The sequence below is a fragment of the Trichechus manatus genome, unplaced genomic scaffold (assembly GCF_000243295.1).
Source record: "Trichechus manatus latirostris isolate Lorelei unplaced genomic scaffold, TriManLat1.0 scaffold00209, whole genome shotgun sequence".
In the NCBI taxonomy this organism is placed as follows: Eukaryota; Metazoa; Chordata; class Mammalia; order Sirenia; family Trichechidae; genus Trichechus; species Trichechus manatus.
Window position 1 is genome coordinate 617606 of NW_004444145.1, and position 16494 is coordinate 634099.

A 16494-nucleotide genomic window follows, 5' to 3' on the forward strand; every position below is an offset into this window, starting at 1 on the left:
AGCCCTGGCCCTGATGGTTTCACTGGAGAATTCTACCAAACTTTCAGAGAAGAGTTAACACCACTACTACTAAAGGTATTTCAGAGCATTGAAAAGGATGGAATACTCCCAAACTCATTCTATGAAGCCAGCACAACCCTGATACCGAAAACAGGTAAAGATACCACCAAAAAAAAAAAAAAATTACAGACCAATATCCCTCATGAACACTGACGCAAAAATCCTCAACAGAATTCTAGCCAATACAATTCAGCAACATATCAAAAAAATAATTCACCATGATCAAGTGGAATTTATACCAGGTATGTAGGGATGGTTCAACATTAGAAAAACAATCAATATAATCCATCACATTAATAAAACGAAAGACAAGAACCACATCTTATCAACTGATGCAGAAAAGGCATCTGACAAAGTCCAACATCCATTCATGATAAAAGCTCTCAACAAAATAGGAATAGAAGGGAAATTCCTGAACATAATTAAGGGCATTTATACAATGCCAACAGCCAACATCATTCTAAATGGAGAGAGTTTGAAAGCATTCCCCTTGAGAACGGGAACCAGACAAGGATGCCCTTTATCACCACTCTTATTCAACACTGTGCTGGAGGTCCTAGCCGGAGCAATTAGGCTAGTAAAAGAAATAAAAGGCATCCGAATTGGTAGGGAAGAAGTCAAAGTATCTCTATTTGCAGATATTATCTTATGCACAGAAAACCCCAAGGAATCCATAAGAAAACTACTGGAACTAATAGAAGATTTCAGCAAAATTTCAGGATACAAGATAAACATACAAAAATCAGTCGGATTCCTTTATACCAACAAAGAGAACTTCAAAGAGGAAATCACCAAGTCAATACCATTTACAATAGCCCCCAAGAAGATAAAATCCTTAGGAATAAATCTAACCAGAGACGTAAAAGACGTATACAATGAAAACTACAAGACGATACTACAAGAAACCAAAAGAGACCTGTATAAATGGAAAAACATATGTTGCTCATGGATAAGAAGATTCAACACTGTGAAAATGTCAATTCTACCCAAAGCGATCTACAGATACAATGCAATCCTGATCAAAATTCCACCGGCATTTTTTAATGAGATGGAGAAACAAATCACCAATTTCATATGGAAAGGGAAGAGGCCCCAGATAAGTAAACCATCACTGAAGAAGAACGAAGTGGGAGGCCTCACATTACCTGATTTTAGAACCTATTATACTGCCACGGTAGTCAAAACAGCCTGGTACTGGTACAACAGAAACACAGACCAATGGAACAGAATTGAGAATCCAGACACAAATTCATCCACCTATGAGCAGCTGATATTTGACAAAGGCCCAAAGTCCGTTAATTGGGGAAAAGACAGTCTCTTTAACAAATGGTGCTGGCATAACTGGATATTCATCTGTAAAAAAATGACACACAAGACCCATACCTCACATCATGCTGAAAAACTAACTCAAAATGGATCAAAGACCTAAATATAAGATCAAAACTGATAAAGATCATGGAAGAAAAAACAGGGACAATGCCAGGAGCCCTAATACATGGCATAAACAGAATATGAACCATAAGTAACAATGCACAAACACCAGAAGAGAAACTAGATAACTGGGAGCTCTTAAAATTCAAACACTTAAGCTCATCAAAAGACTTCACCAAAAGAGTAAAAACACAACCTACAGATGGAAAAAATTTTTGGCTACAACAAATCCAATCGGCGTCAAATCTCTAAAATCTACAAGATACTGCAAAACCTCAACAACAAAAAGACAAATAACCCAACTGAAAGATCGGCAAAGGATAGGAACAGGCACTTCACCAAAGGAGACATTCAGGTGGCTAACAGACACATGAAGAAATGCTCATGATCATTAGCCATTAGAGAAATGCAAATCAAAACTACAATGAGATACCATCTCACCCCAACAAGGCTAGCATTAATCCAAAAAACACAAAATAATAAATGTTGGAGAGGTTGTGGAGAGACTGGAACACTTATTCACTGCTGGTGGGAATGTAAAATGGTACAATCACTTTGGAAATCAATTTGGTGCTTCCTTAAAAAGCTAGAAATAGAAGTACCATATGATCCAGCAATCCTGCTCCTTGGAATATATCCTAGAGAAATAAGAGCCGTCACATGAATAGATATATGCACACTCATGTTCACTGCAGCACTGTTCACAATAGCAAAAAGATGGAAACAACCTAGGTGCCCATCAACGGACAAATGGATAAAAAAATTATGGTATATTCACACAATGGAATACTACGCAACGATAAAGAACAACGATGAAGCCGTGAAACATCTTATAACATGGAGGTATATGGTGGGCATTATGCTGAGCAAATTTAGTCAGTCACAGAAGGAAAAATACTGTATAAGACCACTATTATAAGAATTCAAAAAAAGGTTTAAACACTGAGGAAAACATTTTTTGATAGTTAAGAGAGTGGGGAGGTACAGAGTGGGTTATTCACTAACTAGACAGTACACAAGAATTATCTTAGGTGAAGGGAAGTACAGCACACACTACAGGGGAAGTCAGCACAACTGGACTAAACCAAAGCTAAGATGTTTCCTGAATACAACCAAACACTTCGAGGGACAGAGTAGCAGGGGCAGGAGTCTGGGGACCATGCTTTCAGGGGACATATAGGTCAACTGGCATAACAAAGTTTATTAAGAAAATGTTCTGCATCCCACTTTGGTGAGTACTGTCTGGGGTCTTAAAAGCTAGTAAGCAGCCATCTAAGATGCGTCAATTGGTCCCAACCCACCTGGAGTAAAGGAGAATGAAGAACACCAAAGACACAAGGAAAGTATTAGCCCAAGAGACAGAAAGGGCCACATAAACCAGAGACTGCATCAGCCTGAGACCAGAAGAACTAGATGGTGCCCGGCTACCACCAATTACTGCCCTGACAGGGAACACAACAGAGAGTCCCTGATGGAGCAGGAGAAAGGTGGGCTGTAAAACTCAAATTCTAGTAAAAAGAGCAGACTTAATGGTCTGAGACTGGAGGAACCCCAGAAAGCATGGCCTCCGGACTCTCTGTCAACCCAGGACTAAAACAATTCCCGAGGCCAACTCTATTAGATTAGACTGGACTATGTATGAGGCATAAAATGAAGAGTATGCTTCTTAGCTCAAGTAGATACATGAGACTAAATGGGCAGCTTCTGTCCAGAGGTGAGATGAAAAGGCAGAGAGGGTTAGGAGCTGGTTGAATGGACATGGGAAATCAGGGGTGGAAAGGAGGAGTGTGCTGTCACACAATACAGGGAGAGCAATTAGAGTCATATAGCAATGAATGTATACATTTTTGTATGATAGACTAACTTGAATTGTAAACTTTCTCTTAAAGTACACCAGTAAGTTAAAAAAAGAAAAAGAAAAGAAACGAAACACAGGCTGTTTGTTTCAATCCAGTAGCCCTGTATATAGAGTATTGGGGGCTTAGGTTGAAAACTTGAGCCCCACCCAGAACCTTCAGAGTCAGGAAATCTGCATTTAAAAAGACATGCAGACCCACTCAGAACTGCTGGGAGAGCAGGAAATTTGCATTTGAAGGAAAGACCTACAGAAAAAAAAAATGACTGTTTTGCTTTTTGAATTTTGAGCAAGCAGTTTGCATGCATGGGGCAGGAAAAGTCAGTGTCCATCAAAAGAATCTCCTTCTAGGATTGGAAGTTAAAGGAAGCCAGCAAGTAGACAGCCTGGTATGTTCGCTTGAGGTGACCACCTGGGGCCACAAGATGAGTGGAAGTGGGGAAGGTGCAGAAGAGATGGGCTGAGTTTGTTCCATTGGCACCCACTGACCTAGCCCACGGTGGATAGGGATGAGAGAGAGAGACAGAGAAGGGTCTGGGTGGTCTGAAGTGCAGGGAGGTGTGTGGACTCCTGAGCCTACAGCTAGTACCCAGAGGCCTAGCTTGGATGGCCAGGGATGAGAAGACTAGAACCTGACAGAACAAAGAGAAAGATGTTTGACAACTTGAGCTGGTGTAGACTGCTGCAATCTGATGGCTTACTCTGAACTGGAGTTTGCTTATGGATGCAGATGGAACAGAAGATTGTTCAGATCAAGGAACATGCTTGTCTCCTCAGATTACTGGTTTGATAGGAATGGGCAACTTAAACATTGGCTATCTAAAATGGGGGGAGATAAAGGATGAAGTAGCTGGCTTACAAATGAGGGGGCCAAGGGAGGATCCCCACTGAAGAGTTTCCTCTTTTCCTGTTGGGTCTGGGGAAGAGACGGTGGGGGAAGATGCTGATAGAATTATATGATTCAGTTCTGAGTGTTGATTGTTAACAGAGTTAACTGTGACTGTAAAAACTAACTGTAGAAAGAGTAACTGTGAAAGAGTGGACTAAGGGGGAGGCACTGCTGGACTGGAGTACAGTGGCTGAACCTAAAGTCCCTTAAAAGTTTTGCTATGCTGATACCTCGAGAGAAGCTCAGAGAAAGGGAATAATCTTCTCTCAGTTAAATTTTATCAGAGGCCAGAGAGAGTAAAGCCGAGACTTTTGGAGAACCTGACTAGATCATATGGATACCTGCAGCAGACCTGAATGGCTGATAACCTGAGTAACCTCACCCTGAGGACTCTTCATCCTACTGAGGGACAAATTGTTAATGACTGTTTTGGACTGGTAAAATGATTGGGAGGGGGAAGTTATCCTCCAAGTATGAAAGAACCATGGCTAGAAAAGCCAGGGGGTGGGCTGTGGTGCAATGGATCATTTTTACATGGCCTGTCTTGCCATGGTCTTGTAACTCCCACCAAATGACTGGGTGGGACTATGCAAATAAGGTGCTTGTGGCCCACCAGAGGGATCTGATACCTTGCTAATAATGTAAATAAGGTGCATGGCACTCTTGTAGGGATGGAACCATGCAAATAAGGTATAAGGAACCCTACCAAGGGGATTGGTCAGTTTTACCATCCCACTAGGCTTAAAGGGAGATGGAGCAGGGGAGGGGAGCTGTAACACAGAAGACAGAGAGAGACGGCAGTGCAGCAGTAGCAAGAGTGAGGGCAGCGTGAGACTGCAGGAACCAGGAGATGGCTGCAGTGGGACTTGCAGACCCACGGAGCTAGGAGCTTTGTAATACTTGCCTAAGCAAGGCAGAGGCAAGGCCAAGAGGCCAGAGAAAGGCCTGCCTGAAGGCATGGCTGAGAAGCTGTCCTGACTGAAGAACTATATCCTGAGTCATGTCTGATCCTGAGTTGTACCGTTATTTCCCCAATAAATCCCGTAATTTTGAGTATGGTCTGTAAGTTTTGAGTGGCCACTGCAATGAATTACTGAACGCAGCAGAGAAGTAGAAAGTGCTGTGGGAGGGACAGCTGGTGTCAGAATTGGTAAAAAGGTTGGAAGGTGGACGTATGTCTGACCTCTGCCTCACAGAAATCAGCTTTGGGCTACTGATGGTGATAATAATTCTGTCTCCTTCCCCTTGTGAAGTTAGAGGAGGTCAGACGCCTCCACACCATTTTTATACCTTTCTATTCCTCTGATTTTAACTATTTGCTCTAAACTGGAAAAGAAGCCCCCCCCCCAATAATAGCCTAAGTGTGTACTTTAAAAATATTACATCATCTAATTCTTACAATAACTGTTAGGTAAATATTGTCTCCATTTTCCAGATGAGAAAACAGGTTTAGAACAGTTTAATAAACTGCTCAAGGTCACACTATTAGTAAGTTACAGAACTAAGACTCAAACCCAGATCTGCCTGACTCCAAAGCTCATGCTCTTAAATCCTATGCCAGTTGTTATTCCTTTTTAATTTTTACCAAAGTTACACAAGCACAGTTGAATGAGTCAAAGAGTTCTACAAATTTTGTTAAGAAAAACAGCAATCCCTGCCAGCCACCTCCCCATACTACCTCACCCCAGAGATGACCACATTCACCTGCCTGAGCTGATCATTTTGACACTTATTTCTATGTCCATAAATAACATGCTTGTGTTGCTAGTTGTTTATTTTTTCATTTTGGGGCATTATCTATTATCTTCCTACCAAGGAAGATGAGAATTTTTACTTCTCTTTCCTATAAGGACCCCTTCACAAACACACACCTCCATCCCCCCATTCTTTTAGGAGTTAAATTATAATGTTGGTTACACCGATATTTAAATCATTTTGACTATCTAAACATTATTCAGAGCTAAGCCAAATAGTGAACTCTAATTTTTTTTCTTTCTTTCACAACTTTGTTTTCCCTGTAGTCAATAACTGTCTTGTCTTTTTGTTTTCTTAATTTTCTATGTATAGTACATATAACTAATTCAGTCCCCAAACACTTCACCAATTGTCTAAATCTCCTCTCAAGAAGTTCAGATGCATTAGATATTCTATGAATTTAAACTACCCGAAGAAGTCTCTCCCGGAGCCTTCTGACCTGCTCAATCTGGGCTGATTTGCCTGGTATGCACTGCTGTCATCCTGGGCTCTTCCTTTATCCTCATCCAGGGGACTCCTTTCATGTCTCTCCTGTGTTGGTGCTCCTGTTCCTTGTATCCCATGTTTTCATCTTTCTTGATTTACTCCCTTGTTTGGTAGAGCACATCCTCCAGTAGCTTCCTGAGAAAGGGTGCATGGGAGGTAAATTTTTGAGACCTTGTAGCCTGCAGGTATTTTTATTCTACCCTCATCCTTGATTTATAGTTTGGCTGGATATAGAATTCTAGGTTGGAATTTATTTTCCTGTAGAATGTCGAAGGCACCGCTCCACTGCCTTCTAGCTTCCAATGTAGTTAACAGTCTAAGGCAATTCTTTGTATGTGACTTGTTTTTTCTCTCTGGAAACTTGTAGGATCTTCAATTTGTTCCCAGTGTTCTACAATCTCATGATGACTGTGCTCTGGGTAGGTCAATTTCATCCATTGTGCTGAATAGTCAATTGGTCCTTTCAGTATGAAAACTAATTTTCTTCAGTTCCAGGAAATGTTCTTGAATTATTTCCTTCCCTTAGTGTTTTCATTTTTCTCCTTCTGTAGCTCCTATTATTCACATAGTAGACCTCTTAGACAGATCCTTTAAGGTTTTTGTTTGTTTGTTTGTTTTGCTAAATATGTTTTCTTGCCTATTTTCCACTTCTTTGATTTTTAACTCTACTTTCTGGGAGAGTTCCTCACCTTGATTTTCCAAACCTATTGAGTTTAAATTTTTTGCTATTATATTTTTAATTTCCAAGGGCTCTTTTTGTTTTTTGAAAATTCCTTTTTTTATTGTATCCTGTACTTGTTTGATGGTGCAAATATGTTCTTTTATCTAAGTACATATTAATGTTAACTTTTAAACTGTTTTCTTTGCAGTAGCTCTTCCCCCCAGTTGCTTTTTTCTGGTTGTTTTCTTGTGGGGAAGAGTGGCAGTTTGTATTACTTCTTTTCATGTTACAGGTTTTCTTCAGCTGTCTGGTAATCCTTGGTTTAAAGGAAGATTCAGATCATATTTTCAGAGTGGAGACTTTAAAGCTGATTAGATGCTCTAAGCATGTGAATGAGGCTTGTTGACTGTGAGCCATTTAGAAGGGGAACTTTCAATAGTTATATTTTTAGGATTTTCCCACTGAGCTGGTCAGATTCTGAATAGGATTATCCAAATTCCTGTTTGGAGGGTGAAGTCTTTTCTGACGGCGTTCTGGAAGCTGAATGGGGGACGAGGGCTCCGTGCCCCTATTTTTAGTACAGTACCTCAGCCCTCAACCATGCCTGAGTCCCACTCTAGACCTCCAGTCTTTGCCAACGTTTGGAGGAGGAGTTGCCCAGTTGCATTAAATGGGATAAGGAATCTGACTGCTTCTTAGCTTTCCCTACTGCTAGTTTATAATTCAGTTTTTTCAGCTCTGTTAGTCATTTAGCACTCTCTGTCTGCTTTTCAGCTTCTAAAAAGTTGTTGCTGTTGTCTCCTCTCTTGTTCTCTCTATCCTTTAAAAAAATTAATTTACGGTGGTTTTAATGGATTTCTGTGAAGGAATGAAAGTGGATGTGTATATTCAAGCCACTATTTTTTTAATTGTTGTGCTTTAAGTGAAAGTTTACAATTCAAGTTAGTCTCTCATACAAAAATTTATACATACATTCATTGTTTTGTGACCCTAGTTGCTCTCCTTATACCATGACAGCACACTCCTCCTTTCCACCCCCGATTTCCTGTGTCCATTCAACCAGCTCCTGACCCTCTCTGCCTTCTCACCTTTCCTCCGGACAGGAGCTGCCCATTTAGTCTCACGTATCTACTTGAGCTAAGAAGCACACTCTTCACGAGTACCATTTTATGTCCCATAGTCCAGTCTAATCTTTGTCTGAAGAGCTGGCCTTGGGAATGGGCTAACAGAGAATCCGGGGGCCATGTCTTTCGGGGTCCCTCTAGTCTGGTCTTTTACTAGAATTTGAGTTTTGCACTCCATTTTTCTCCGACTCCATCAGGGACTTTCTGTTGTGTTTCCTGTCCAGGACAGTCATTGGTGGTAGGCAGGCACCATCTAGTTCTTCTGGTCTCAGGCTGATGAAGTCTCTGGTTTATATACCCCTTTCTGTCTCTTGGGCTAATACCTTCCTTGTGTCTATGGTGTTCTTCATTCTCCTTTACTCCAGGTGGGTTGGGACCAACTGACAAGCCACTATTTTTAACTGGATGCCTGCCATTATTTTTCAAACTTGAGAATTCACAGACTCCCAAGAATATGTCTTTGGATGCTCACTTTAAGATATACTACATTGATATTTAAATATTGTCATTTTAGATCAGAGGTCCACAAACATATTTGACTTGGATTTCTCGGTGTTTTATTTAAAAATAATTTAAATCAGTTGCCAATTTTTAAAAATCTGGAGATTTATACAACAATCCCCAGCCTCTTTTGAAAATTAGAACATCTTCCTGAATAGTAACATTGACTGGACCTGGACAGTTGCTGCTCCTTTTAGATGGGACATGATAGCTATAGGCTGTCATAGGCAAATGCAGCCTACTTCACTGCTTGGTCCAGGTAGACTATTTGAGTTTTGACCCTTGTCTTGGTGCTAATGCAAGTGTACTCAGAAACATAAAAGCAAGCACTGATAATCATGTGGCAGTACTCAATTATGAAGAGTCATCCAGGTAATTCAGAATATGACTATATTAACTTTTTTGGATAACAACAAAATGAAAACAGAAAATTTTAAAATTCTGTGAAGAACTCATAGAACCTCAATATGTCCAAGGATCCCCTACACGATACTACCTCTAGAAGTTTATACTCAGCCCATATTTCAATCCTCTGGGAAAGCATGTACCCCTAATGCCATAATCATGTCCTAGGAAGACCTAGGGGTGTTCCTGAGAAAATTTCTTTACCAGAGATGCCTGTGAGTTTTGCTTCTTTCCATATGGTTTAGCATTTGCCCTTTTTATTCTAACCAGGCATTTGGGTAGGCATTAGAACCGCCTTCTCCTGTGCCCTGGATTTTAGAGTTTAGGGGCGTTATTTCTAGATTGGTCCTAAGGGCTTTCAAGGTCTTTCTATAGTTTGTGGTGTACACTCAGTAAGCTCACCAGATGATAAAAAGCGTGGTGGTATGATTTCTGGACTACTAAGAAGCTACTAGGGACTTCTAAAACATGGTTAGGCAGCACAGGGTTCCCCGTACTTCAGAAGTTTCTCTCAATTTTGATAATTGAAGATAACTTTAATCATCCCCACTCTAACCAAGATTTATTCCTGAGTTCTCTTGTCTAAACTATTGTTCCTGATTTGTATGGTTTGGCACACTATCTGGCCCAGCTTTGATTTTCCCAGGGAGTATCCTGGGTGGTGCAAACAGTTAATGCATTCAGCTGCTAACCAAAAGGCTGGAGGTTCAAGTCCACACAGAGGTGTCTCAAAATAAAAGCCTGGAGATTTACTTCTGAAAAATCAGCTACTGAAAACTCTATGGAACACAGTTCTGCTCTGAAACACATGGGTTTGCCGTGAGTTGGAGCTGACTTGACAGCAATTGATGTTTTGTTTTGTTTTGTTTTTCAACTCTAAGAGAGATTCAGAAGCACTGCTGAAAACAAGTTAGGGTCTGGCTGTTGATCTCATACCCCAGTCTTCTTTCTTCAGTGAACTTACCTTGAGGATGCTCACCTTCCAGAGCTAGGGAGCTGTCTGAAGACGTGACCTGGAAAGACAAGAAAAACACAGATTCAGCCTAACCTAGCTCCATGCATTTTAGCCCGGCAACATTAGTGGAGGGGCTGGTGCACTAATGAGTTCCTCTAAAGCACTACAAGACCCTTTACAAATGTATCTTATTTAATCTCCATAACAATCCCGAGATACATATTTTCACAGATTAGGAAACCAATCGAGGTTCAAGAGACATGAAGCAACCTGCCCAAGGTAACATTGCTGGGAAGGGGTGAAGTAGGGATTTGAACACAGATCTGTCTGGTTTCAAAGCTCCTATTCTTACCTCTTATATACTACATTGCCTTTCTGATGAAACATTAGGTCTTAAAAGCTGAAACTAAAAAATCTGAGCTTAGGGCAGACCCCACAATATTTTCACAGATCTACCGTATTAAAACAGGGAAGCCAGAGAGACAACACTGCTTTCCCCTAAAAGTCACGAGGCAGAGCTGTGGGCACTAGACTCACAGACAGAACCCTTTCCCTTACCACTGAGAGACATCTGGGAGGATCCCAGCAGATGACTGTCAGCCAGACAAGGCTTGAATGACTGAGAGGTGAGTGAGGAGCATAAATGTTCTGAAACTGGAGGCTTGAGTCCTCTCAGCACCCTTGTGAGTCAAAGCCCAGGGTATGCTGGTTTTCCAAGTTTCCTTGCCCAAGAGCACCCTGAACACACAAACATTTAGAACCATCTCTGTGCTCCCTCAAGTGAACACACCTGCAAATTTCATTGTTATCCAGGAACCCAGGAGGGATCATGACAACTTTCATCCATTGGAATGAACAGTTTTGGCTCCATTCACTCTGGGTAGTGTATTTTTTTGCAAATAATGTGCCCATGCCAAAGAAATGTGATCCAATACAATGCGGAAATTATACAACAATATCATTAATATCACATGCAAGTAAAATCTGGACTCGGGGTTCCTGCACCAAGAAGCTCCTTGACCGGGGAAGACTGATGACAAGGACCTTCCCCCAGAGCCAAAACAGAAAGCCTTCCTCGGGAGCTGGCACCCTGAATTCGGACTTCTAGCCTCCTAGACTGCGGGAGAATAAATCTCTCTTTGTTAAAGCCATCCACTTGTAGTATTTTCTGTTATAGAAGCACTAGATAACTAAGACAGTGCTCATGTGGAACCTGTACATAGACCAAGAGGCAGTCGTTTGAAGAGAACAAAGGGATATCGCGTGGTTTAAAATGAAGAAAGGCGTGCGTCAGGGTTGTATCCTCTCACCATACTTATTCAATCTATGTGCTGAGCAGATAATCCAAGAAGCTGGACTATATGAAGAAGAATGTGGCATCAGGATTGGTGGAAGATTCATTAACAACCTGTGATACGAAGATGACACAATCTTGTTTTCTGAAAGCGAAGAGGACTTGAAGCACTTACTGATGAAGATCAAAGACTACAGCCTTCAGTATGGATTACACCTCAACATAATACAAAAATCCTCACAACTGGACCACTAAGCAACATCATGATAAACAGAGAAAAGATTGCAGTTGTCAAGGATTTCATTTTACTTGGAACCACAGTCAATGCCCATGGAAGCAGCAGTCAAGAAATCAAATGATGTATTGCACTGGGCAAAAGATAAAGATGTCACTTTAAGGATTAAGGTGTGCCTGACCCAAGCCATGATATTTTCCATCACCTCATATGCATGCAAAAGCTGGACAATGAATATGAAAGATCAAAGAAGAATTGATACCTTTGAATTATGGTGTTGGTGAAGAATACTGAATATACCATGGACTGTCAGAAGAACGAACAAGTTTGTCTCGAAAGAAATACAGCCAGAGTGCTCCTTGAAAGCAAGGATAGAGACACTTTGTCTCACATACTTTGGACATACTATCAGGAAGAACCAGTCCCTGGAGAAGGACATCATACTTGGTAAGGTACAGGGTCAGCAAAAAAGAGGAAGACTCTCAACAAGATGAACTGACACAGTGGCTGCCAACAATGGCTTCAAACATAGCAACGATTTGTAGGATGGCACAGTACTGGGCAGTGTTTTGCTCTGCTGTACGTGGGGTCACTGTGAGGTGGAACTGACTCGATGGCACCTAACAACACAACAACAACATGCCCATGTAAATAATGTGCCCACACATATAACACACGGAAATGATGAAATTAAATAAAACAGTTCTGGCATAGCGTGCCCATGTGTATATCAGTAGCACATGTTTCATTACATTTCCAGAAGTGAATTTCAGCCTCATTCATCCCTCCTCCCATATTACAGGTAAATCATATCATTCTGTTCATTTTCTTTCCTTCTGTTCATTTTCTTTAATTTCCTGCTTATGTATAGAAAAATAGTCTGAAAATGTTACTTTTGATCATAATTGCATAATAAAGATATAAGCCATGGTCAAGAAGTCATGGATCGAGTTTGATAGTCCCCCAGTAATCAGAAAATAAAAATCAAAACTGAGCATTTGTTTCTATTAAGTTGATAATTATAGCACATCAGCTTAAGAGTTGATCTATTGGTAAATACATTTGACTTAAATTTCAAGTAATGTAAAATCAATACTTACCTTAAGTGAAGTTTCCACGTGATCAGAAATAGAAACTGAAGTCAGCAACACGTTAAAAAAAAAACATTGGCATAGCACGCTCACAAAAATAATGTGCAGGGGGGTTTGTGCAGTTGGCAAAAACATATAATGTGTGCCTTATTTGCATAAAAATATGGTAATTCCATAAACTAACTTTAAACCATACTTTACTTCCAGAGCTTCTATGTTGTTGTTGTTAGGTGCCAATGAGTCAGTTCCGACTCATAGAGGCCTTAGCTTAAACTGGGAGGTTGGCTGGCAAACAGGGTCAAGTTGGCAGGACAGCCCTAAATTTCTATTCCCTAATGGGCGAGGGGGGAGGAGGAAAGGAAGGGTGATCTCCCTCTCTTCTCTCCTGGCTGTATAAGTCTTTCAGCTGGTATTCTGGCAAGGCTATTGGAACAATAGCCTCATGATTTTTAAGTGGGTGTGAGGGCTGTTTAGCAGTAAAGATACACACATGGTATAACAGTCTCACAAAGGCAAAGGAACAGCTACTTCTGTAGAAATTACTGCACCCACCATATGATACTTACATCCTGCAAGGGCTACAGTTATTTTGTTCATATACACATTTTGTTCATTATCTATCCAAACATATTATAAATTCCTGGAAGCCTGGAACTGTTTTATAATACTTCTTTGTATATCCCATAGCACCTAGCCCAGGGTTTTGCATGTAATTCTCAACTGGTGTGTTTTTTAATTCCCAAATTAATAATGTTTATGATTCACACTGATATGAACAGAGAGACCAAACACTAAGTTACAGGGAGAGAAAAAAGACATATAGCTAAATAGGGATAAAAATAATGACATAAGAGGCACAAATGAATATGTGATTTTATCTTTCTGTTTCTCCACACCAAACCTGTTGCCACCGTAGGGTAATTATGTCCACTCTTCTCTACTTTTAATAACATAAGGGACCTGTGAAATTTCACTATACAACATAAATACAAAATATTATTAGAGACAGAGGCTAGATCTGACATGTAGACTCACAATTTCTTCCAAATTTCTGATCCACATTTCCAATAGTTTGCCTGACATCAATACAAAACAGCAATATCTGTCCCTCCAATCCTATTCTTCTTGCTGTGGTTCCCGTCTTTGTTTACTGCATGGCTGTCTTCCCAGGTGCCTAGAATTGCAGCCTTGATTCCTTCACTCTCCTTAACATCTATAAGCTATGCTGATATGTTAGCAATGCCTCAAGTGCATCTTTCTCCTTTCCACTTTGAGAGCCTTAACTTAGGCTTTTACCTCTCACTTTGCAACATTCTGTAAACTGGTCTCCTTGCCCCAAATCTATCTCCTCTTCAATTAATCTTTCATGCTGTCACCAAGTTTTCTCACCAAAACATCTCAGGTTTGGAAGGGACTTTCATCTCCAACAACAAGGAACTCACTAATTCAATCCATTTACAGGAAGCTGTTAAGAGTACTTCTAAAGCACATTCACTGCCTTGCTCATAAACCCTTCATGGGTCCCCTTCTTACAAAACAAAGTTCAAACTTGGCAGGTATGCAGTACCTTTAACCTGACCTCAGCCTTCAGCCTGACCTCAGCCGGCTTTCTCCCACTGTGACCAAAATCCAAAGCTCCAACAACATTAAATCACTGGCTCATCCCCAGTTATTCTCTACATACCCCAATTTCTATGCCCTTGTTTAAATGTTCCCTCAACCCACGTCTCCCTCTCCTATGCTTCCGCAGCCCCTTGTTTTCATCTTGATTATAGCATTTATTACAGTCTATCTTACATAACAGCTATCACTGGCTTGCCCTCACCCCCAATTCAGACAGACTGAGCCTTTTCAAAGCTGGGCTGGGCTTTCTCTTCTCTTTAAAACAATTTATATCTCTATAACCTAACTCAGTATGTAAAGTGTGAGGACTAAACTAGAAAATCTATATAAAAATGCTTTGTAAAGCATAATACATCTACAAATAAGTAAAAAATTTTAATTGTGATTGAATGTAATGGAATCAAACCCTTTATTCTTGCTCAAAACTCTCTTAATCTGTAGGAACAGACTCTTTGTCTGGGTGAACAACTGCAAATCATTTTCGCACTTTGATCTCAGCTTTTTCTTTATAACATGAGGAACATAACCTCTCTGCAGGCAGAGAAAGGGTATGGCAAAGGAATTACTCTGGGTATGTAAACTAATCCAAGGAAAGTTGAACCGGCAGCCCCTACACAACTACAGCAGCAGATGATAAAACCAAGATGGGAAAAGTGACCGCCTGACAGAAAACACATAGTTAAAACTGTGGAGAGGGAACTGGATGGGAAGGGTTCCAGAGTTCTAGAAAAAGGCTCCTGAGAGTGAGGGGGATCCCAACATACAGCAGGCAACCTATAGTATCTCTGGGAGGGTGACAGGGACTTGCCACAACTGGCCAATGCCTACTTGCCAAGAATGAGTTCTGCCAACATGCCTGCTTAGAATCGCACAGCAGGGCATGACCTAAACTTGTTCAGGGACACAGTGGCCTCTATCACCGAAAGATTCCCTCTTTCAGGGAAACGCCACTTGTCGGTGTGAACTCGCTGAACACAATGCAGTATAAAAGCCTTTCAGATGTTTCTCCTGCCAGAGACTGCAGGGATCACAGACAATCGGGGGCCAGGTGTTACCAGCAAGCGGGAGTCCCTCCGAACCCCTTCTGCCCTACCCAGGAAAGCAGGATCACAACCCAGCTATCTAAGGGAAACCCCACGGCTTGAGGTGCTAAGAAAGGAGGCCCAAGGTTGACTGGGAGTGCTTGCATTTCAGGAGGAAGCTAGAGTCCCTACTTGCTCGGGTTGAGGGCAGGGATGACGGAAGGCACCGGCGCGGCCCAGTCCTAGGAGATGCGCCTAATGAAGGCGCAAAGGGGTAGGGTCACCGGACAGAACAGACGCCCGACTTCTGCTCGTTTGCTCTGCACCAGCGCCAGCCCCTACCCAGCCCTCCTGGTCCCCTAACAGGGGTCTCAGGCTCCACAGCGCCCCCCACCGCCCTTCCGCGTTTCTCACCGTCTCCATCGCAAGAAGCGCGGGCTTGGCTCGTTCGCTTTAGGAAGCTAGCGGAGGTAGGCCCCGCCTACGTCCGGCACCGCGATGCCACTTCCGGTGCGTTACGACAGACGCCAACCAACGGCGGAAGGCGGGGAGTCAACCCTTCCGGAGGCGGCCTTGCCTCGGGAGCCGCCCTTGCCTCGGGAGCCGCCCTCTCTGGGATCATCGCGAACCCCACAGATCGTGCTGACGGCGAGGGTGATGGGACGGAGCCGCTTGTATTTAAAATGTTCCTTTTTTTATTTGTCGTTTAAAAACAAACTTGGAAGAAGCAAAATCCAAAACTTGCCCTTTGCCTCTCGCAACATAAATTATGTACATTTCAGAATGACCGCTGATACAAAACATGCCAAGGACAGGGGCGCTGGGGGTGGAGGGAAAGGGCGCTTTAAAAAAGGAATCATTTCATCCGTTGTTACGAAGGACAAACCTTGCTGTACAGGATACACACAACACAAAATAAAGTCTTCACGGGATTCACACTTGTCAGCGATTTATTTTTTAAAAAGGGGTAGGGTTCTGGAGGTGCGGGGAGAAGACTGTAATGGGGAAAACTGAAAATTGAGTATGTGCAAGTGTAAACCAACCCAAAATACAAACACGGGGGAAGGGAGGGGAGGAGGGGATTCTGATGCAATTATACAGGCGGGG

The 16494-nt window shown here is 41.8% G+C and overlaps 1 protein-coding gene across 2 annotated transcripts in view; it reads right to left on the reverse strand.

Moving 5' to 3' along the window:
* PRKAG1 (protein kinase AMP-activated non-catalytic subunit gamma 1) overlaps window positions 1-15897 on the reverse strand; it is a 26220-nt gene extending 10323 nt beyond the window's left edge. The window contains exons 1-2 of one of the 2 annotated variants that reach the window (XM_023742374.1): window positions 15802-15830; window positions 10132-10180 (exon numbers count right to left, since the gene is read on the reverse strand). Coding sequence is in view for 1 of the 2 variants with exons in the window: in XM_004388285.1 (XP_004388342.1) it covers window positions 10132-10180; window positions 15802-15810 (58 nt within the window). In the remaining variant the exon portion in view is untranslated. Of the gene's footprint in view, window positions 1-10131; window positions 10181-15801 lie in introns of both variants that reach the window. The other variant, XM_004388285.1, reaches the window with a different exon arrangement.
* Between the last annotated feature and the right edge of the window lie 597 nt (window positions 15898-16494).